General features: G+C 25.0%; 1 protein-coding gene across 1 annotated transcript in view; it reads right to left on the bottom strand.

The window, feature by feature from the left end:
• Positions 1–23,435, bottom strand: part of LOC145828584 (uncharacterized) — a 59,092-nt gene that overhangs the window by 18,079 nt on the left and 17,578 nt on the right. The window contains exons 5-18 of the mRNA XM_082936339.1: positions 19,192–19,293; positions 18,950–19,081; positions 18,085–18,231; positions 17,225–17,354; positions 15,267–15,388; positions 12,856–12,951; positions 6,543–6,718; positions 5,986–6,061; positions 5,697–5,885; positions 5,070–5,236; positions 2,385–2,523; positions 1,593–1,814; positions 1,240–1,323; positions 265–411 (exon numbers count right to left, since the gene is read on the bottom strand). Of these exons, the coding sequence (XP_082792465.1) occupies positions 265–411; positions 1,240–1,323; positions 1,593–1,814; positions 2,385–2,523; positions 5,070–5,236; positions 5,697–5,885; positions 5,986–6,061; positions 6,543–6,718; positions 12,856–12,951; positions 15,267–15,388; positions 17,225–17,354; positions 18,085–18,231; positions 18,950–19,081; positions 19,192–19,293 (1,929 nt within the window). The remainder of the gene's footprint in view (positions 1–264; positions 412–1,239; positions 1,324–1,592; positions 1,815–2,384; positions 2,524–5,069; positions 5,237–5,696; positions 5,886–5,985; positions 6,062–6,542; positions 6,719–12,855; positions 12,952–15,266; positions 15,389–17,224; positions 17,355–18,084; positions 18,232–18,949; positions 19,082–19,191; positions 19,294–23,435) is intronic.

The raw sequence follows: 23,435 nt of genomic DNA, 5'->3' as shown, positions 1-23,435 counted from the left end.
GCGAGCATAAATAAAAAAGCCCAACCCTCCTATGTCTTTAGTCTAGATTATTGAATTTTAAAGTTTACCTATTAAGGTTAAATTAAAATGATTATTTATAAGAATTTGCGTTTTATAATTTATTTGTAAACTTACAAAAAAACTTAATAACGAGCTATTTCTCTATTAGTATAAACTTTATATACCATTAACGTTTGTCTTATCGACGTCCTTTGATGAATATATTTAGGAAAGTAAAATTCATTTAAAACTAAGTCAGCTTACTTGTTGTTTAGTATACAACAGTTCTTTATTTAAGTTCAAGTTTTTATCTTTGATTTCCTCAAATTTAGCTAATAAAGCTTGTAATTCATTCCTCAAAGCATCAAGTTTGTTTTCCAATGTAGTTATAACATTTTTACAAGCATTTTTCTAATAAATTACTCGAAATTTTCAGAAAATAAAGTTCAATGAAAATAAGTCTTAGTTACAAATCTTTATATATTTATTTTAGATTTGTAAAAAGAATATTCTAACATAAAATTTATCAACTTTATTAGATACTTTAAATATAACTCTTTTGTTTAAAATAAAAAACCTATGTGTAAATAAAATTACATGCTAAACTATTTTTCGGATTTACAGGGTTGCCAAAGTTTTTTTGGAATTTTTTTCCAGGTCTTTAAAGAAAAAGTTTTTGGTCCATTTTTAGTATAACAATAAATATTAAAAAAAAAGTTGTCTAAAATAGTTTATCAACATTGAAAAGATACTATAAAATTACTTTAAATGTGATTTTTAATAAATAAAACTTTAAATGATACAGACATTTTTTAATATCTTTATATTAGATTTTTCGTTTCTAATCTAAATTAGATTACTTTTCATGTAAAAAATCTTTAAATTCCAGGTTTTTTAGAGACTTTAGTTCAAAATTCCACTTTTATTTTTCGAAATTAATCAATCAAATTACAGGTTTTTCCAGACTTTTTTTAAATTGTCAAATTCTAGGTTTTTTCAGGATTCCAGGTTTTTTGGCAACCCTGTCATTAGCTGTTGTGTACAATGAATAAAAGTCGCTGTACATTTACTAAAGATAATGTTTTTTTCTTTAAATATTGTTGTACATAAATTACACTTCGACATTTATAAACATTATAAGTGTAAGTACTGTTTAAATTCTTTTTTTCTCATTGATCCTCATAATTAATTTTTTCTAGAAAAACATTATAAAGTATTTTGTAAAAAACGAAACGTAACCTCTTCTTGCAGTTTAGTCTTTTCTTCTAGACCCTTATTTATATTTTTCGTAGCTAACTCAATAGTATTATTTTTGTCTTCTACCTTTTATCAATTTTTTAGAATTTTAAATGTTTAAATTAATTTAAATAAAAGTTAAATTCTAAGGATTATAAAAAAAATTGAAAAAACAATATAAAGAACACGAACTATGTATTGTTTAACCTTTATTACACTTAAATAATTATGAAATTATACTTTTATACAACGAAAAATAATTAAATGGTCACTAATTTTGTTTTTATAATAAACATTTTTATCAAAATTGCAATTTTCTAAACTAAAATTCTAAAAGAAGGATTTCATGATCTTACTTCTTTTTTCAAGCTTTCAATTTCTTTTTTAAGTTTTAAAATCTTTTCTTCAGCTTTATTTAAACAAGAGTTTTCGTTTTTAGCTTTACTCTTTAGTTTTTCAGTTTTAATATAACAACTATTAGTCACTTCATCAATCTCAACTTGCAGGGTTTTGTTTTCAGCTCGCAGTTGTTCATAATCACTACTTATTGTTTTCAACTTAGCTTCAGACTTTTTCCACTAAAATTATATTATTATATACTTTTTACATTATACTTCTTTAGGTATTTTTTTCTTGTAAATGTAAAAACTACTAAAATATTAATTGTTATTACAAACAAAATATTCTTCGTGTATTAATTTTTACAGTTATTTTCTAAAAGCTTGAACTAAAAACACTGATAAAGCGAAATAATATTTATTTTACATTGACATTTAAAATATTTATAAACCTGGTACTTTTAATTATTTACTTATTTAAATACTGGCTTAAAATTATGTAAGTAATTATAAGCATAAACCAAAAAAAAGAAACATGTATAAACAGTCTTGAAATTTTACTTAAATTTACAAAAAATACATAATTGATTTAGGTCCTTTTTAAAGCTTTATCAAAAAATTTTGTTTTGAAAATTACCATGAAATTATTTTATTTTTTACAAATAAACACTTTGAAAGAGGGAGAATTTGATAAACTTATTGTTTCGGTTAATACTAAGTCTTATTTAGGTATAGAGAACAAACGCGTTCAGTTTTTTTTGTAAACATCATAAACCTAAATAAAAATCTTAAAAGTTAATTTAAACTTACTTTATCAACAATACATTCCTGGTCATTATTCAAACATTTAATTGTCCTACTGATTTCTTCGAATTTAAAAATATGGGATTGAATCTCATCTGACATTTGAAGTTTATCATTTTCTAATGTTTCTATTTGTTTTTCAAAGCTATTGAAAGTTATTACACATTTTACAAACTGTTTTTAATTACAATTAATTTTTTTACATACTAAAATTTAACTCTTGTTAAGCACACCAGTGTCGTAGCAGGGTATTTTGGTCAGGGGGTGCGCAAATTTTTTTCTTAAAAAATCTCCTAAATTAAAACTTTTGTAATTAGCTATAAAAAGATCTTTTTATAAGTGTTATAATTGAAATAAATTCATCAAGTAAAATAAGTTTGAAGTAACCGTTTTAAAAAATACTTATATATTACAAAATTAAACAATTAAAAAAAGTATAAAATTCATTAGAATTACTTATACTTGCACAAATGTAAATTTACTAAATAAAAATTGTTTTTACTACTTACAGTAAACTTTAGATCCTCAAAAATTAATATATTCAATAAAACGAAAAGATATGTTTTATTAAAAAAAAATATCAATTTCTTTAATATACAATACAACAGTGATAACAACACCTCATTGCACATAATTTAAATAAAGTTACACAGAAGTTAAAATAGACCAACTTTATAACTGTTATTACAATTTATTACAACTTTGTAAAATAGTTAAAAGTATACTTTTTGAATTCAATTCATCTGATTGTATTTGTTTACAATCAAAATCACAAACAAAGTTTATTTCTCATAGGCCGACACGCTTTTTCTTGTATGATTACAAAAATAAAGATAAGAAAACTAGCATTAGTCTTAACATTTATTGTAGCGTAAAAAAATAACTTGCAAAATTGTTTAATTTTTCTTTAAGCGTGACGTATTTTTGTTACTTTCTCTTGCGCACCTAATCAGTATATTGGGTAATTTCCCTAACTTGTCACTAATTGGTATTCAAAATTTCGTTTAACTTTTCGAATACTAGATAAACGTAGTTGAAAAAAGGCAAATTAAGCAGAAAAAATAAACATTAAAGGATAAATATATTACATTCTTTTTTTTTACTTCTTTTCTTTTTTTGGGTGGCACGCATGCGCCAGTGCCCCTCCCCACGCTACGCCCCTCAAGCACACCACAAGTCAAATGTTTTTTTTTTTGAATTATAAACAAAAACATTACAATTACATGTACTAAAAATTCATTTTTTTATAAAAAACTTTCATTTTATTCTCAGTTTTATTTGAATAAACTGTTACATATATTATAATGTTTTATTAAATATGTACTGAGGTTATGTTATTTGTAAGGTGTGGACGGGTCACTTTTACACGAGTTGTCACTTATGCACGGATTTCACTTTTATAATTTAAGTTATAATTAATCTACAGTTGTTATAAAATTAAAACAAATCTTATTTAAATCTAAACAAGTATTTATAAAGAACTAATTTTGAATAAATTGAAGTTTCAACTATTATTTATAAATAGAGAGGCTAGCTCATGAATTTGATAATAAGACGGACGTATGAAACAAGAATATTTGGATTGCAGACTTCTAATCGGCTTATGACAGTTTTAACACCAGGAAAGGTTGCTGCTTACAGCAAGCTGTACCTTCCGTCCAACAAATTGCGCATAATGAGTTGAAAGTAGTGGCGGACGTCGATAATGAGGTTATCAGCAAATTATAAGCTTATTTCACCTCAACAAGTACATACAACAAAGAAAAATCTTATTAATTATTTGTTAAATATCGTTTTTCAATAAATTATGACAACTTGGCGCTCGGAGATGTACAGAAACAATTGTTATTGAGAGTTTATCGATCTATCATGTTATTGTCTACATATTTTTTATTTAGTTTGTTTATTTTACAAAGCTTTTGCTTTGAAAGTGAAGCAACTCAAGTCACATTTCTGTTAAGAAAAAAAAGATAATATAAAAGTTTATTTTTTATACATTATGTTTAAGCTCTAGCACTACGAAGCGAATAGACGGAATACAGGTGTATAAATTATTTGATCGTTTCGTCACGGCGTCAGCGTAGGAGACGTGTAGACATACACAATTATGTTTATTTTCCTTTAAAGTCAATTTGTGTACGCTTGCTAGCTCAAAATACTTGTCCGAGGATAAAAAAGCTGCATTTTGGCATAAGCTTTTAGATTATTTTTAACAATAATGTTTAAACTATAAAATACTACTGTAAAACTAGGTTAAAAAGCTTCTTACTTCAGTAACAAAATTAAATTTTCAAACTCAAGTCATTTACAAGCAATTTTAAACACTATTCATCTTTAACTCTCTCAGTATACATTAGCCACATTGGTATAATCTAATTAATGCTTTAATTGTTATCTAATAATCAATCTATAGTATAACATAAACAGATAAAATAAACATTAACTATTTAAACTTCGTGTTTAAATTAAATAAGTGAATAGTTCGAGTTTAGTAATATGCATTAAACAACATTCACCATAATCTAAATTCTAGGCTAAAATATAAATTCAACAACACTTTTAGAGCTAATTACTAAAAATTAAAAACATATTGAATGTTTTTATTATTTCAAGCGGAAAACTACAAAAACTATTAAAATTAAATCATTAGAAAAATAATGCATATAAATATTTATGAAACACTTGACTAACTTCTTAAATATTGCTGTATTTTTATCATTTTCATCTTTTTGTAGAGCCTTTGTTTTATTAATTTCTTTACTTAACTCTTTATTTTTTTCTTTCATTTGGTTGAGACTTTTCTCAAGACTTTTTAACTTTTCATTATCAACTTGTAGCTTAGATTCTAGTTTTAGAACCTATTGACCGATTTTTCATAAAGTAAAAAATAAAAAAAGAGTACATAATATAGTCTTACATAGTTGAAAAACTTTAACGACTTGTCAAAAACGCAAAATAAAAATAACTTAACTCATTAAAAACATATGCTAGTGTAATGACAACTTGCTTTACACGAAAATATACAAAATACATTTGAAAGACGTAATAAAAGTAAAAAATATCTTAAGATTCCATAAAACAAAAAAAAAACATTTTAAATTAAATACAGGGGTCGGCAGATCAAAAACAAAACAATTCTAAAGTGCTTATTTTTTTTTTTTACTATTCTTATGAATAAGAAAAAAAAAAGGCGATAGATTAACTTATAAAGATAACAATAAAATTTTATATACATTTTTAAAACCAAAAATATATCAATTATTTAAAACGCAAAAAATTTTTAACAAATTTTTGGTCAAAAAACATTTTCTATCATACCTGTACATTCTTTTCGTCTAATGCATTTTTGCATGATGCATTATTGTCTTCAAGCTTTAAAATTTGCGATTTGCTATTAGTTAAACTATTAATTAAATTTTTATGTTCTTCTTTGAGCACCTTGTTGTGCTCTAATATAGTAGTAAGTTCCGATTTTAATTGAATTAGCTCTGTGTTTAATCTGTTAACCTAACATAAAATAAAACATATCAGGTTTGTTTTAATGTTTTCGGTAAATGTTTACTATTATTTAATGGAAGTCAACTTTATTTTACTAAGCTTGACTTACTTCGTTTTGAGAAGTTTTATACTTTTGTTCAAGAGCTGCATGGGCCATTTCATTTTTATGGTCATTTTCTTCAATTCTTTAACATAAAAAAATCGTTAAGGTAAAAGTAAAAGTATGTTTAAGTTTTCTTATGACTGTGCCGCACGAATATTAACAGTATGTCCCACTGCATAAATTTACACCAGTTCCGGTATTATTAGAACTTATCAGGTGGACACTGTCACGTAATTGGAGCTGCTGTTGATAATCGTGCGGTACAGAGTAATTATAATTGTATGAAGACAAAAATAATTTCAGCTACGCAATTTAACTAATTTTACTAGTATTAGAACTTACATATAAGACTTTAAAAAAGAACGCAAAACTTAATGACCTAGTTAAGAACTTTTAATCAAATTTTTTTTTATTTAATTAAATATTTTTTAAAATACTCGAAAAAATGTATAATTTCCTTATTCTCTAGTAATGTTACAAACCGGTGACTTAAGGCAAAGAAAAAAGTAAACATAAAACTTGAAAACAGAACATTATTAAGGTATGGTTGACTTGAAACATACGTCTGTAAGTGCTGTAATTGGTTAAATTGCTCTGACTTATGTTCATTTACTATGTTTTTAAGACCACAAATTTCATTTTTATACAGTACACTTTGTTTTTCTTCAGCCTCCAGCTTATTTTTAATACTAATGTTTTCTGTCTGAACTACAGTTGTTAGGTGATCCAATTTAGTTTTCTAAAACAAATTCTTATTTTAAACAAATATAAGTATACCCTTTATACGTTAAAACTTAAATTCTGAAAAAAATATCTATTAAGCATTTTTATATCAGTTGTTTAAGTTGATATTCACTTCAAAAAATACAGAAAAACACATATTATAATAAAAAATTAAAAAGTACTTTATTACACTAACACATATTTCTGTGTGTTAACGGGTTAATTAGATAGTCTAAATTAGATAAAGTAAAGTAAAAAACAAAACAAAAAATCATAAAATAAAACTAATTACATCTGAAAATATAAAACCAGAAAATCAAGAAACTACTGATTCAAAATATCTAAACTAATTTAAAAAAGCATATTATAATTACGTCACAATATTACGCTTTTATATATTTACATTTAAAACAAGTCGATTAACTTACACTATAAACTAGATAATTTATTCTTTTTGTTTGGAAAAAGTAGTTAGGCACTTTAATTAAAAAAAAAATATTTTTTAATAATAAGTAATATATGGTAAATGAAAAGAAGTAAAACAAAAAACATTAATTACTGAATTAATAAATTAATCAACAGTTAAGGTAATTTAAGCTATAGAAACCTGGGATAATATATATTTTTAAAATATTTATAATGGTTAAATCTAAATTATACAGAAAATAAAGTTAGGAACAACTTAAAAAAATAAATTGAACTAAGATTAAATAAAAAGCACAAAAAACTAAAATTGTTATTAAGCTTTCAAAGCCCTGACTAATAATTAAATTACAGCGCCGTACATAAAAACACCACATGTTCAACTGCATATATATTACATATAAAGTAAGATAACTGATTAATGCATTAAAAAAGAGCAGTTGGGTATTATAATTAAAAAGATTTTATACAGATGCTTTAAATATATAATAAATTTGATTATGTAATAAATTACGAATTTGTGTTTAATATGAAAGTTAAAATGTAAAACATAAAACAAACAAGGTGGTTATGTGCTAAGTATAAACCTGCAGTAAAAAATCCTCTAACCGATCTATTGGGCGTAGTAGGTAAAAAAGCACGGTTTATATTTGATTTAAATACATGTTTCTAATTAAACTTTGAACTTAACACATAAAGGAATACAAAAATGAATAGTCGAGTAAGAGACAAAAACAATGTTTGGAGAATAAAAAGTGACATGTATAAAATATGTATATAAAAGTAAATATAACTATTCAAAATATAAATTTAAGCGTTTGTTAACAAAAAACCCTAGTGAAACAAATTCACTGGAATATATAATAATAACAAATTATACAGTATCCTTCTTTTATTACACTGACATATGTTTCTGTGTGTTAAACATATGTTTCTGTGTGTTAATTGAGTTCTCCCTTCTTTTTCATAGCTCAGTTGAACAGTGCTGACTCGTTTAGCTTAGCTTATCAGGATCTCCAGGATTTAACGCCTTTTAACGTTACATCTTATAAAAATTATGTATTAACTTAAGATATACAACTATAAGATGTAACGTTAAAATGCGTTAAATCCTGGAGATCCTGATAAGCTAAGCTTATCGGAATAAATACCACAGATGTTCTTGTGCTAAAACTTTATTTCAACTAACGGCGTTTCACTGCTCTCAAATAAGTTTAAGAACAGATCTACGGAGTCTATAAAATATTAACACACATTAGAAAAAAAGCAGAAAAAGCATGTATAATTATGTATAGTGTTTATGTAGGTATACACTATACATAATTATACATGCTTTTTCTGCTTTTTTTCTAATGTGTGTTAATATTTTATAGACTCCGTAGATCTGTTCTTAAACTTATTTGAGAGCAGTGAAACGCCGTTAGTTGAAATAAAGTTTTAGCACAAGAACATCTGTGATATACAACTATATTAATATATATGTAGTGAGTGCGTGTGTGTTCATGTGAAAGAGAAATGAAAGATGAGAAAGCGCCAAGATGTTATTTAAAGAAGAACCATATATATTAGGAAAATGCGATTTTAAAAATTCCAGAACATATGTTCCATAAAAAAAAAAGTGTCTTTAATCTTCAGCTTGTTCAATTCAAAATAAATAGCATTTTGGTAAACAAAGATGCAAAAGTTATACAAAAAAACAAAAAACACTATGACGTAAATATAGAATATTGTACAGTAGAAATATTCAGTGCAAAAAATAATCTTCCATCTAAAACAAACAATTAAAGTTCACAAAACTAATATTAAGTGACTATGAAGTATGTGCTTACAAAATTATTGTATTTTAAGAGGAACTTTTTCATATGTCGACAAGAGGATACGAATTCACTTTTCTTATTTAAGCAACCTTCTTTTTTCGACATTTTTCAAACTTCTTTTGATTTTACGGCAATTGCAAAGTTTATCTTTTGTGTTACTTTTACCGTTTATAATGTTTTTGTTTGAAATATTATTGTTATGTGTTATCTTTTGCTTCTAAAATTACTTGTACAACTGTATGATATTTTATTTGTGTTGCAATTGAAGATTTTTATATGGATGGTTTTCATCAAAGAATGTGCTAATTAAGTTTAAAAATTGTTTTCCTTTTTTATATTTTACAGTTAAACTAAACGGTGGGTTGAAAAATATTATATCTTTTTTTCTTTGTATTTTATTTCATTTCGATAGAATAGTCTTGTCGTATTTTAAATGATCTTTGTAATCGTCTGAAAATAATGCTTTATGATATTCACTTTTTAAATTGTTAAAAGATTCTTCATTGCTAGAAAGTTTTATGAGTCTTCTGTTTATTATTTCAGGTAGTTGATTTAGTATTTGTTGGGCGTGATTGGAATTGTTCTTTACGTATAAAATTGGTGAGTTTGGTGTGTTGTAAGATTAGTAACTTGAGTTTAATATGTTAAATGATTCATCTAATAAATCTGTTTGGAATAATCCGGATTATATTATTATTCTAAAGCCGTTTAAGCAATTTAATTAAGTATTTAGCTGTATTTTCAGCTTATCTCGATGATTTGCTTCTTATTATCCCTAGTCTGCCATCTCTGTATGATCAGAATACATAATTTGTAAAATTCTTACTTTTTTTACTTCATTCAGCAAAAACATTGCAAATTTTTACCCCGTTTAATGATCCCATGCAGACGTTATATAACTGGTTTAAACTTATTTTTTCCCAGGTTTGATTGGTATGTGTTAAAACTGAAACAGCTGTATAAAACTGTTGTTTATTATATAATTAAATATTTAGCTCCAATTTAACTTGTCTAGAACTATTGACCGAAACTTAAAAAAAAACTTGATATTTATAGAAACTCGCCAATTTAGTGTAAAAAAATCAAACAGATATAACTTATTTTGTTTTTGCAAGTTTTTACATGCTTTTTATGAGTAAACCAGCGTTTATTTAAAACTCGTTTTAAAGTATTAAAAACTCGTAAAAATAAAGATACGTTATAAGCAAAAGTATTTGTTTAAAAAAGATTTGGACAAACAAGAGTGCTATTCAACTTTAAAACTTATGTAAACACGTAAGATATAAAAAGTAATTTTCTTAAATCTTTAAAGGTAGTTAGGTGTACGCTACCATATTTCAATTCACTGTTTAATTTTTATACTTAATATGAACTACACTTGATTAATGCGAAATATTTAAATATAATTTTCAGAAATTACAGTAAATACAAATAACTATAATATCCAAATTTAAATCAATGTAGAAAAAAACCTTCGGTATTTTTTTTTTAATTGTCCTCATGTAAACACGGAGTATATTTATTAAGTAAAAGGGTAGATAAAGATAAATAATTTTTCATGAATAGCTAAAGAAACATAGTTTTATTTACAAACTAAAAAAAAAACATAAATGCATACAACAGAGTTTAGACTAAAACTAAAAGTGATAAGAATATAAACCAACACAAATATAAAACTATATAAATAATAATCACATACTTAAACGTCAAGAAAGGACTACATTTAAAATTTATAAACCGTTTGGTTAAATAAAACTTTAAGTCGCTACGCTAAATTCACCACCTGACTGCCGAAAACCAATGCTTTAAAAACGTTGTCTATTTTATATAGAAAGCAAAGAATGTTTCGCATATCTTACGTACAGACTTATTTATTAAATTAACAATAACTTATATCCATTCACGAAACTTTACAGAAACAAATAAAAAAGTAAAAAAACAAATCTTACTACCATCTAAAAAAATTCGCTTTTCATTACATATTTTCGGTATTAAATTTGGTTTTTATTTTTCTTTTCAATTTGTAAAATTAGAGTCGCTTATGCGCTACACTCATCAAATTGACTTATTACTAGTACTCATGTACTTTTAACCTTTTCAAAACTTCTGGTGAGAAAACAAAGCTAGATATTACTTATTTTAATTTCTAAAACTAAAATTAAAATCAACCTGTACTAATTAAACAGTTAATTTTAAAAGAATTTTTTTCAACAAAGCTTTTTTGAGTTGTAGTTTATTGATATGTAAATATTAATAAGAAAATAATTTCAAAACCAACTTTAAACAATATTTATATACAGGGTTACAAAATATTTTTGAAAACTTTTTCCAGTTTTTTTGAATTTCTTCAAGGTTGTTGAAAGTACAAGTTGTTTTGTCCATTCTTAATAAAAAAAATAAGCTAATAAATGTGTTAAACAGGAAAAAAAGTACTGCAATCTTATTTTAAACATGTTTTATAATAAATCAAATTAAAGCTTATTACAATAAAAAATTGTATATGATATATTTTTTGTATTTAATCTAAATTTAAACTGTTTAAAGCACAAGTTGTTGAAATTCTAGGTTTTTTAGCTGATTTTGTTCTAAAATTTTTGTTTTAATTTTTTTAAATCAAGGATATTCCAGGTTTTTTTGCAACACTGTTTGTATTGTATACTGTTTGATACAATTTTGGTTGTTATTCCTTAGAACTATTTACAGACTTGCTACTCTTTAAGTCAAAAAAAACTATCGTGAAAGAACTTATGGGTTATTCTGAGCTTTTTGAATGCTTAAAAACACTAGTCGATACTCGTTTTTAATTTTGTTTACTGAAAACTATATACTGAAAACAATATAATTTTACTTAAGTATAAAAATAACTAAAGTTAGAAAGTTTATAAAGTTTATTAAAACTTTACAATGTAGAGTTAAACTTTTATACCGTTTCTGTTTAACAAAAATTGAAATTAGGATAAATTTTAAACTAAAACTACAATTTTATTTTATAGAGTAGTGAAGACCTAACCACAAGGCTAAAGTTTTTAAATAAGCACAACCAACTACAATAGCATTTGAGACGACCTAAGACAAGTTTCGTCCTTATTAGAACGCGTTAGGCAGGCTATGTCGCGAAATGCAACTGTTAATATCTAACAAAGCAGGGTAAAATATATCTATAAGCACTGAAGCAACCGTTTGTGGGCAAAGTCGAAACAATTTACGCAGCTAAATCATTCACAGCTCAACGTCAAACAAGTTTCAGCCTATTTATCAGTTTACGCTCGTTTGATCATTTTTACCAGTATTATTTCAGCGAATATCAACATAGCGATATGTTTCAACTTCACCCACAAACGGTCGCTTCATAATTTATGTATTTTACTCTGCTTGGATATATCTCTATTTAGCTGCGGTTTCCACATCCATGCCTGCCTAATAATTTATATTCTTCACTAAAACCAGTAGTGGGTTATGTCTGATGCTATTGTTATCGGTCGTCTATCAATTGCCATTATTTTTTTTATAAAATACAGTGAACTATTATTATAGAAAAATTTTAAATTAAAAAAAAAAGAATTTAAGTTGTTCGTTTCAGATGATTTGACTAATTCAGAAAAATTTCTGCAGTTTACAATCCTATTCTACAAGTCCTATTGAAGTTTAAAAAAAAGCAAAACATTCATTAAAAATAAAATTAATATTTTGATAAAAGTAAATATATCAAACATAAAAAAAGTGGTTTTAATTTAATTAAAAACAATTATTGTACTGAGGGTAAAAATGTATATACTTAGTTTTTAAAGAACAAATAATTTAAAACACTGATCATAGTTATTGAAAATTACCTTTATAGCAAAACATTTAATAAATTAAAATTTATAAAATTTACTTGTTAAAAAAAGACATTAGATTTTTAACAAAAACAAACTATTTCTTCATTTTTTTCAACCATGTTGCTATACTCTGTTTTCCATCTCAATACTTCATCTTCTAAGCATCGAATTTCTCCATTATTAGCTTGACACTGTCATGAAAAGCATTTTATTAATTTGATTTTATTAATTAAATTAAATCATTTTGAAATTTAGTTTACACTTAAGGAAGTGACTACGTGGGAAAAAAGTCTCAAATGCTTTAGTTAGGTTAGAGTACGCGTTTGGGTAAGGACTAAAATAGGGTATAAAATAATTTAATTTATAAAAAAAAACAGACTTATATAAGAGTATCGGTAAAAAAGCTGTACATATTTGGAGCAACTACAAATTCGGCTAACACTTCCAAGCCTCTCACTTTTACAGAGTCTGGGTTATGTAATTTTCTACCAAGATTTAAAAGAATTAAATATTAGATTTTTTTTAAGTTAAAGGGTATTTGATCTAAAATTAACTCGGATTTTGATAATAGTTATGCAAAACAAATTCTTTATACGATAAGACATGGAATGGACTGAAAACTTCTTAAGCTTTTGGTCGTTGAAGAAAAAAAATATGAGTACACGATAGTAATACTTTATACTTATAGTACAACTATATTTGATACAATATACTATAACCGTTACTGTTCGAAAAAAAAAAAAAATAACTTAGTTGTGTATAAACGTTCTCTTTTATATTGGAACATAAGCGACCAGTAAATATACAATAAGATATACAAGACACACAAATTCAATCAAACTAGATATATTTTGAGCAATTCTCATCAGTAAAGTACACAGCTTACAAGAGATAATAATTTGCAAACTTCTATAGTAACCAAGTAATCATAAAGTAATCAAAATATTTATAAAAGACAAAAGCAACTAGTAACAATTAAAATCATGTTTACTTACATTATAATTAATCTACAGTAAAACTATACATCAATATAATGAAAACAACACTTATAAACTATTACAAAAATAAAGAAATAGTATAGTTAAAATATGTTTGCTTACGTAAAACAGGTTTTCTTAACAAAATACAAATAGCTTCTAGTTTAATCAAATCGAAAATAATACTACAAATTTAAATAAGTTTAAATCTATTTAGGTTATAACTGTTTGCACATGTTGAATTATGTTCTGCAATGGATGAACGTTTAGATGCATTTAAAACCTTGACCGGTATATCATCCTTCTTTTCTATAAGCAAAAATTCTTTACACTCTTTGGGACATGCTCTTTTATCCTTTCCTTAGATGTCTTGTTGTTAATCAAACCTCAAAACTACTATTAAAACCAGGTGGTAAAGGTCTAATATCAAACTTAAAAAAAAAAGTTTGCTAATTTACCAATACAGCAGCTGTTATAAAGCAAGCTGTATTGGATTAACAACCAGTCATCTAAGGACACTGAGAGAATTGCTCGAAATATATTTAGTTTCATTGAAATAGTGTCTTGTATATCTTATTGTATTCTTTCATATTTTCATGAGTTGACTATGACTTTTCATGAGTTAAAAAATATCTTTGACTTACTAAAAAAAACTACTAGTGCGCACTTTCGAAAAGACTGATAAATATAAATTATTTTAAAAATAGAAGGACTTTTACATCTACATCCATTTATGTGATAACGTTTTTTTTAATGACTATAAAAGAGGAGTTTCCACCAAACGATATTGTTCATATGCAGTAGAAAATCAATGATGCAATCCACTTTCTAATTTAAAACTAACAGCATACTAAACGAACGGTATCGCCCTCTTAGTTTCGGAAATATTTTTCTAAAATAATATTTGCATAAAATTTCAAATTAACTAAAAATAAACTTGGCACTGTGTGAAAATGAGTATGTAGTATTGTAACAAATTTGTTCTTTGTTATTAAATTTTATTTTAGTTTTCGGCCATTTTTGTGTGGTGGCGGTTAATGTTTTTCTTGTTTATAAATTGCTGTTGATGAAAGCTGTTTTTTACACTAACTTTGATAGTGCCAACCTGTATCTAAAAATTTCTTTATTGCTGTTATTACTTCATTATAAGTTAAAACTATTTGTAAAATTAAAACAGTTTTTTTTAAATTAATAAAGTTTTTAAATTTAAATTAAAGTTTTAAAATAAAGTTTTTTAAACTATTAAGCTATTCTCTATTTCCTTGTATTTAATATTTAGTTTCTTTACCATGGAGCAGAAAAATGTAGGTCTTGCCCCCAGCACCAAACGCTCTAAGCGTTTGGCTGTCAAATAAATTAATAATAAGACTAAAAGGAGCTTTAGCTATCTATATATAAGCATTCCCTTAACGTAGGCCACAACGATTACAGTATTATCTGGGATAATAACTTAATCCAATAATGTTTTATCACTTTACTATATCATTTAAAAGTAAAAAAAATATAACATTAAAACTAAGATTACAAACTTGACCAGAGGCTAGCTTTAACTTCTCCTTAAGTTTAGTGGCCTCACTTGTTACTTGTTGCAACATTTCATCTCTAGCCTGCAACCTCCTAATCAACTCACTTTTTTGTGATTGCACGTGACCTTTTAAAGATTAGCTCATAAATTTAACATCATTATTCATAGTAGTTTAAACATAGCTCTGTTAATATGTAAAAAAACTTTTTTATGCTTTATAATTTATAATCAATAAAGTTATTCAATAAATAAGTTTTATTTTGCAAAATAATATTAGAATGCGCATTTTTATACATTTTAAATAATAATTACGACAGTTTTTGTAACCGCAAAAAGTATTTTAATGAGTATTAAAGTGGAGTTTAATGTGTTTAGATTTTGTTTTCATGTATCAATAATAGATTTTTTTACTGAATTGTTAATTTTTTACTTAATTATACTTGTTCGTAGCAATTTTATTTATTGACAAAAATATAACTTAATTATAAGAACAAAAATTCCAGCATTGAGTTAGATTATTAAAAAATATGCTTAGTGCAACGAAATGATCAAAAAAATAATTCTTTAACGGAAAATAAACTATTGTTAGTAGTTTTAAGGGTTGGTTATCAGAAAAGAATGACCCCGAGCCTAGGCTTAGCTTGTTACAGGGACGAAGCTACCTCAAAAAAGTTACGAATCTGCAAAAAAATTAAAACGTCTGAAATGACGCGAGATAACGTCCTAACGGGAACAGAGCAACTTGAACTACCTCTAGTGTTATTGAATTTAAATGAAAGTATGCAGTTGTATTAATACTTCAAAAATGAATCGAATGTTGAAGTAAGAGTTATAACTGTATACAAGGCTATTTATGTTGCTACACACCCCTATTATTCTACATGCTCGTATAATTTTTGTTATGTTGATTAAACTTTTAAGTTTTTTTAAATATTATAAGTTACATATTCAATTCAGATTTATTCAAACAAAGAACCAAGTAGTTTTTAATAAAGCAATTAAGGATTTTAAGGTCAACTTTTTAGCTGAATAGTACATTTTTTATAGGCTATATTGTTTATAGTGTATCCTTGCTTATCCGGTCGGCTTCAATTGAAAAGTAAACTTTTAATTCTGTTAAATGCAAAGTCTTTTATTCAAAACTTAAAGTCCCGTAATGAAACAATGTGCTAATTATAAATACATGTATACTTAATTTTGTTTCGATTATTGTTTGTCTATTTTAATTGGTTAGTTCGTTGAAATACAAAAATTAATTAAAACAACAAAAAATTGTGTGCGCTTTATTATATGCTTTGCGTAATATAAAAGAAGAAGAAAAAAAAGATTTGTTCTTGTCCTGTCAAGGCTAATTCGTTTACAATTACAAAACAAACTTGCCCACTTTGGCCGGACTAGCGAGGATGCACTGTATTTATTTTCTTTAGCTTTAATTATTTCGATATTTTTTTAGAAAACGATCTAAAAATTGTTAATAGATATAGTTAAACAGTTTTTAGTGAACCCATTTATAATTTTCAATTTAATTTTATCATGGAGTTTACTAACTATCTTTTTTGTTTAAAATTGACGTATTTTTGATTATAATTTTTACTTTTAGTTTGTTAAAAGTTTTAATAATTTTTATTAGTTACTAAATTTTTTAACCAAATGTTTAAAAATTATGGAGAAAAATGAGACTTTGGATATCCTTAAAAAGCCATACAAATAGAACTTATTACACTAAAATAATGTACAGCTAAAATTAAAAGTTTTGATTAAAATACTGTTACATCTAGCATCAGTAAAATTAATCTATAAGGAAATTTGTTTTTAGAATAAGTACTTGTTTATCATATTAAGCTTTTAAGTTTCTTAACTAATCTTACTATGTTTTAAAAATATAAACATTTATCCCTTAAATATTAGTCTGCATTAAAAATTAATTTAAATTTTAAGTTTTATAATTGAAATTATACAAACCAAATTCATCAGTAGCAAGATCGATTTTCTTTTTATAATCATTGAGAGTTTGCAATGCCTCATTATAACTTTCCTCCATCATAGAATTCTCTTTGCGTAACTTATCAAACTGATCTTTGTAATAATGGGTCTACAGATAATAATTTGGTCTGTTTGACTTGTCTAAGTTTTAAACAAAAGTCAAAACTTATATACTAGTTAAATAATTCTACTCTGTAACTTTACTTCTTCTTATTTGTTTTGTGATGTACTGTTTTATTGAACGCAGTTATTTTAACACTTATTCACATAGACTTAAGCTCTATTACATTTTAAATAAAGTATTTATATAATATAGAAATAATACCTTTTAATGTACACTTCGACCAAAAGTAAGAAATACATAAATTTAAGTCTTTTAAAAACTTCTAATTATTATTAAATAGATATACAATTTACTATAAACTGTTCTTTAAAAAACTCTAGCAAAATAAGTTTTAAGGTGTATAATAAACACATAATACAACAAATTGTTTCATAACAACAATAATAAAATTCTAAGTTCAATAAAACCTAACAAATAAATTTTAATTCTTCTCCATAAAATTTTTTGTACTTGTTTTTTTAAAAACAATAAATTCATTTTCGTTAAATTTTTCAAAATAATCATTGATATCAAATAACTTTTTTGTGATTGATAATTTTGTAATTTTTCATAAAAAAAAACCGAAAAATAATTAATTCATATGAGAAATTTTATAAATACAACAATCTTAAATCCATATTTTTTTAAGCTTAGCATCTTTTTCTATATTTTATGCTAGAATTGAATGTTTTTATCTTGTCTATAAAAACTTCCTATTTTATAAAAAACTAAAAACCTCTTCCTTGTTGTCAGTAGCTAAATTTATAAACTTCTGCAGCTCGATTTTTACTTTAGACAATTGATCCATTTTTAAATCAAGTTCTTCATTGCATTTAACTTGATCAATTTGTAGCTTTTCTTCATTTTCTTTTAGCTTTTTAACCTATAGAAATAGTTGTAGAATTTTGCGAAATTACTTATTTTAAGTTGTAATAAAATTAAAAAGATAAAAATGAGTTTGATTTTTTTTTCCTTTATTCACATTTAATTGTGGAAAATACCGATTGCCCTACTATGCTGAACAATAGAACGAATAATTCACTTACCTGTTTTAATTTATATCTAAAGCTAAATTTTTTATACGTAAAAAGGATATTAAGATAAGTTTCTAGTTTTAGACGGTTGATAGGTTTCTCAAAAACTTGTTTTGATAATAGTTTATACATTGTTATTTATCTACGCTAGCTACTTTATTTATTTAAGCTATCTTACTAGTTTTAAGCAAATGTAACAACTTATCTTTTTAAACTTAAAACTAAAATAAAAACCAATTATATATTTTAAAATCTTACGTTTTATACGTCGCTAAAAAAAGTAAATTTTAAAAGTTAAAATTAAATTATTTAGAACAACGAGTACACAGCTAGCACGCAAATTTTTGCTATTTAAGCTTCAAATTCTTCAATTTAAAGTCTAGATTTTATACTTAGACTAACATTTACCCTAAACTTTGTGGTAGGCGCCCAGATGGGCTTATAAAAAGATGAAAAGCCTAAACCTATCAGTTTAGCGTAGCGATCGATACCTACGTAATAAACAAGAACATAAATGTAAAAAAAAAAAAAAATTAAAAAAAAATAATAATAAAAACAAGGAGCAACCTCATTTTTTAAACATTTTACTTGATGAACAAAATTCATATTTTGAAGTTTTACTCTGTTTAAATCCTCGATTTTGATAGCCAATTCGCTTTTTCTCACTTCTTGTTCATTTTCAAAATTTAATTTCATCGACTGAAATGTACATATACTAACAAATTTTACAGTTTGAAGTTGTTCGTACATTTTATAAAAATCAAATTAAAATGAGTCAGCATAAAACATTAATAACTATTCTAACTAACTTTCAATTTTTCTTCTAAACTTTTATTTTCATTTTTTTCCTGTAAAACCATTTTATCTTTCAGTTCTTCTTCTTTTCTTAAATTATTCAATTTTTCACCCAGCTAAAATTTATTTATTTCATAACAAAAAAATATCTTACTTATATTTTATACTACAATTAAAAACATTAAAAGCTATGATAATAATCAAAAAATTAAAATAAGTATTTGTTTGTCAAGTCAAAGCTCATTTGACAAAACTTATTCACGGTAGGAGTATTTGATAATATTCATATTCTAATAGTCATTCCAGACTAAATAAAATCAACTAAATTAATATACGTCTCGTAAAATCGTTTGATGCGCTACAGTAACTTTAAATATGCGGTATACATAACAAAGGATTCGATACTTATTTTATTTTCTTTCAAAACAAACTTAGAGAAAATTATTATTTAACTGAAATCTATAAGTAGTTTGTTATTTTTCTTAAGGTTGTGTTTAATTATAGTTTTCGTTTTACAGGGAGTTTTAGCGTAGGTTAGTACAACGTATTTGTTACAATTTAGATACTAAACATTATTATATTTGTACTTATTTCCTAAAAGCTATTTAATTTTTATGCCATAAGCTTATCTAAAATTAAACTTAAAATTTCATTAAATAGTGACAAATTTTATCTTTTACTTATAATAAAATAGTTAGTTTTTGTTTGTAAAGAATGTGTAATTGTTAAACAATGCAAACATTTAATTTACTTTATTTTTAAAGTCCGATATTTTTAATTAAACAAAGCTTGAGCTTTTTTTTAGATATGTTTTTTAAATAAAATTATCAAATTTAAATCATTAAGAAACTTTGTAAAATTTTTTTGCTAGTAAGCTATTTAAAACTTATTTTGTTTTATTGAATTTATATACTTTTTTTACATATAGATTTTATAATAAGTTTTGTAAATATAGTAACATTTTATTTATCATAGAAACAATTTTCTGCAACTAAAAAAACTATACTTTTAATAAACTTAAGTGAAAGATTTTAAAACTTAAGGGCATACGGGGGAGTAAGGCTTTTTCTTACGTATTAATCTCATTAAAAAATCTTTGAAAAAGCTTACAGTTGCTTTTTACCCTTTTAAAAAACTCAAACTAGTTATTAAAATGTAAGGATAAGAAGTCGGAGAGATCAATAGGTTTCTATGGACGGTCCAAGTTATAAATGTATGAAAAAAAAATTGTATAAGAAATCTACCTGATCCTATAGCAATCGATCTCAAACTTTTTAATTTTACTAATATTATTATAATAACAAACAATTATATTCAAGGAAGTTTTAACATTTTGAATATATTTTTTTTTTAAAGAACAAGATGTTTTTATCAAAATAACGAACATTAAAAATAAATTAAATAATACATTTTCAAATGAAAGACTGAATAGATTTTTACTAAATTTACAGTTTATCAGAAAATTTAAGATGAAAAAATTGCAATATATATACATTTGTTTGGGAATTTTTTTTCGAAACTATAATTACCATTTTTATATTCTGTTAGACTAACTTAAAGTTTATATTTTAAGTTTTTATACAACAGTCATTGCTTTTTTTTTAATTGCTTTTAACCATCTATGCCCTTAATTCAAATAAAGATTATGAAAAAAAAACAAATCTAAAATTAATAAGAAGGATTTTAATTAACTGATTTAGACAAAATTTATTTCTTAACTAGATACTGTGTTACTAAAGTTTACTAATAAGAAAAGTTTTAATTTTCCTTAAGCAAGCCGTACAATTATAAGGCCTCGTATATACAACAAACTTTTAAAATGCTTAAATAACAAACAAAAAAAACTTTGTTTGAAACAGTTTATAATACTTAGTAGTAATTTTGAGCGCTATTTTTTTTATATTTTTTTATCTTATTGATTAAACTTATCTAATTGATTAACATAAAGTTAAATTAATATCCTTGAAACAAAATCAATGATAAAAGTTGAACAAACTAGAAGACTTTTATAAGATATTGCTATTCAAATTAAAGTCATAAAAGAAAATATTTTTTACAGCTTAGCAAAGTTCAAAGAATTAATACATAAATAAAAATTTTGGTTGTTCCTAATACTTGACTTTTAAATTAGTTGAAGAAACTTACAATTTATCTGACATTATTTTTGTCTGTTTGATCGTTGGATTCTTAAAAGGTCTACATGGAAACTAAAGAATTTACTTAAAAGTTTGTCTAAAAGTTAGTACATATATACAATAACTAATTTGATATACACTTTAGAAGTAACATAAAATTAATAGCTTATTTTTAGTGATCTACCGAATCCTAAAATTTAGGATTTGTCCGAATCCAAGTCTTATTTTCAAATTAGGATTCGGCCGAATCCGGATCCGAATCTCAGTTTTGAAATTTGGATTCGGCCGAATCCGAGTCCGAATCTGAATACTTTAATAATTGGAATCCTTAAGATTTAAGCTGCATGTTATGTGAATACAATAGAAGTTTATAAATAACTATACTTATCATATTATTACTTATTTAGTAAATTAAGTTTAAACAATATTTTTAACGTGATAATAAATAAATACACTTTTTAAGTACTTATTTTAAAAGTGAACAAAAAAAACGAATGTGTTGCTGAAAAAAAAATCAAGCTACCTACACAAGAACTTAGTTTTAATATTTTGATATCGATGCAAGTAACACTAACAATTAAATTGTATTTTTGTTATGCAAAATGAATAAATCATCGACTATAGCAAATGCTTAAAGCAGAAAACAAATCACAAACAAAGTTAAAACACTTTACGTTAAACTTAAGAGTTAGTTTTTATTTTGACCATAAACGAAGTAAAACATAAACTTTTGCAAGTGTTCATATTTATAAAACAAAGTGCAGTTAAAAATAATATGGAGCCGTAATATATTAAAATTTAATACTAACTATAGAAAAGACCTAAAAAAGAATAGGAACTACAGTTGTACTAAAAAGTTTTTAAATTCCACTGAGGATTTAACTTTTACCATTACAAAAAAAAAGTAAGTTAACGTTAACAACTGTTTAAAAATATAAAACGAACTACAATTGCAAAAAATGTCTTTTTATTACTACAAAAGACTATTCTTGCTTTTCAAGTTGTGGTGGAGAAATAAAGTTTTTCGCCGGTCTTTGGAAGCAATCAATTACGCTTTTCCTCGTGCAAATTACCATCTTCAGAAAATAATCTTTTAGAATACACAGAAGATGATAGTTCAGCAAAATATTTCCTTGCAAAGCTGGCAAGATGTGGGTATTCTGTCTTTTTCAAATTCCACCAGTTTAAGACTTTATCCTCTTCAGTTTCTACATTCAAATTCTCTGTAGCAAAAAAAACCTTTATTTCTGCTTCAATTTCTTTATCAATAGAATCTTGTTGCTCGTCCTCCTGATTTGATTCTATTTCAAACAAAGAATAGTAAGTTTGAAACTTCTTCGAATCAAAATTTACAGATGGTTGTGGTTTTGGTTCTCCTGGTAGCAATATAGTAGAATCACCTTTTTAAACATATAGAAAGAGATATGCTTTTTAACATTAAATTTTAGCTGTTCTTTAACATTATTTTTGAGGTAAGAATAAAAAGCGGAAAGTCTATATCGTGGATCAACAGATGTTGTGACTAGTAGTAATTTGTGGTAATTGATGTTTAAGTTGTTGTTATTGGTATAGAATAGGGGTGGGCAATGTACAGCCCGCAGAGTTAAAATGACCGGTTCCCGACCGTTTTTTGAACTACAATGGAATTCGGCCAGCAGATGAAAATGACTGACCCGCGATAGAAGTATCCTGCCCGCAAAGTTCATTATTACAAAATTTTTTAAAAACTTTGTATCATATTTTTACAAAATAAAACTGTAAAATTTTGACATGATAACATGTTTAAAAATGATTTTCAAATTAATGTCTACTGATAAAAAATCATTTTGTCTTAATATTTTGTGTTGTTTTTACTTAGTGAGTATATTTTTTTGTCAAATTACCCAAAGCAAAGTGTTTATTTAAATCTGAAATTTTACATACCGACCTTTGTCAACTACCATGTCAATTATATTTGTAGACATTACATAAATATCTGACATGTCTCATTCTCCATCTTAAGTTGTCACGTTTGAGAAAATTTTATGAACTAGAAGGATTCAGAAAAGCATGGTTGCCACTGATCAAGCTGAGAAAAATTTCCTGACTTTTCCTGACTTTTCTAAACCAAACTCTTAAATTAA

This window comes from Thalia democratica, chromosome 2 (genome assembly GCF_965202585.1).
Source record: "Thalia democratica chromosome 2, ktThaDemo2.hap1.1, whole genome shotgun sequence".
NCBI classification, from domain to species: domain Eukaryota; kingdom Metazoa; phylum Chordata; class Thaliacea; order Salpida; family Salpidae; genus Thalia; species Thalia democratica.
The sequence above is the reverse complement of the archived record's forward strand: the minus strand, read 5'-3'. Positions and strand labels throughout refer to the sequence as shown.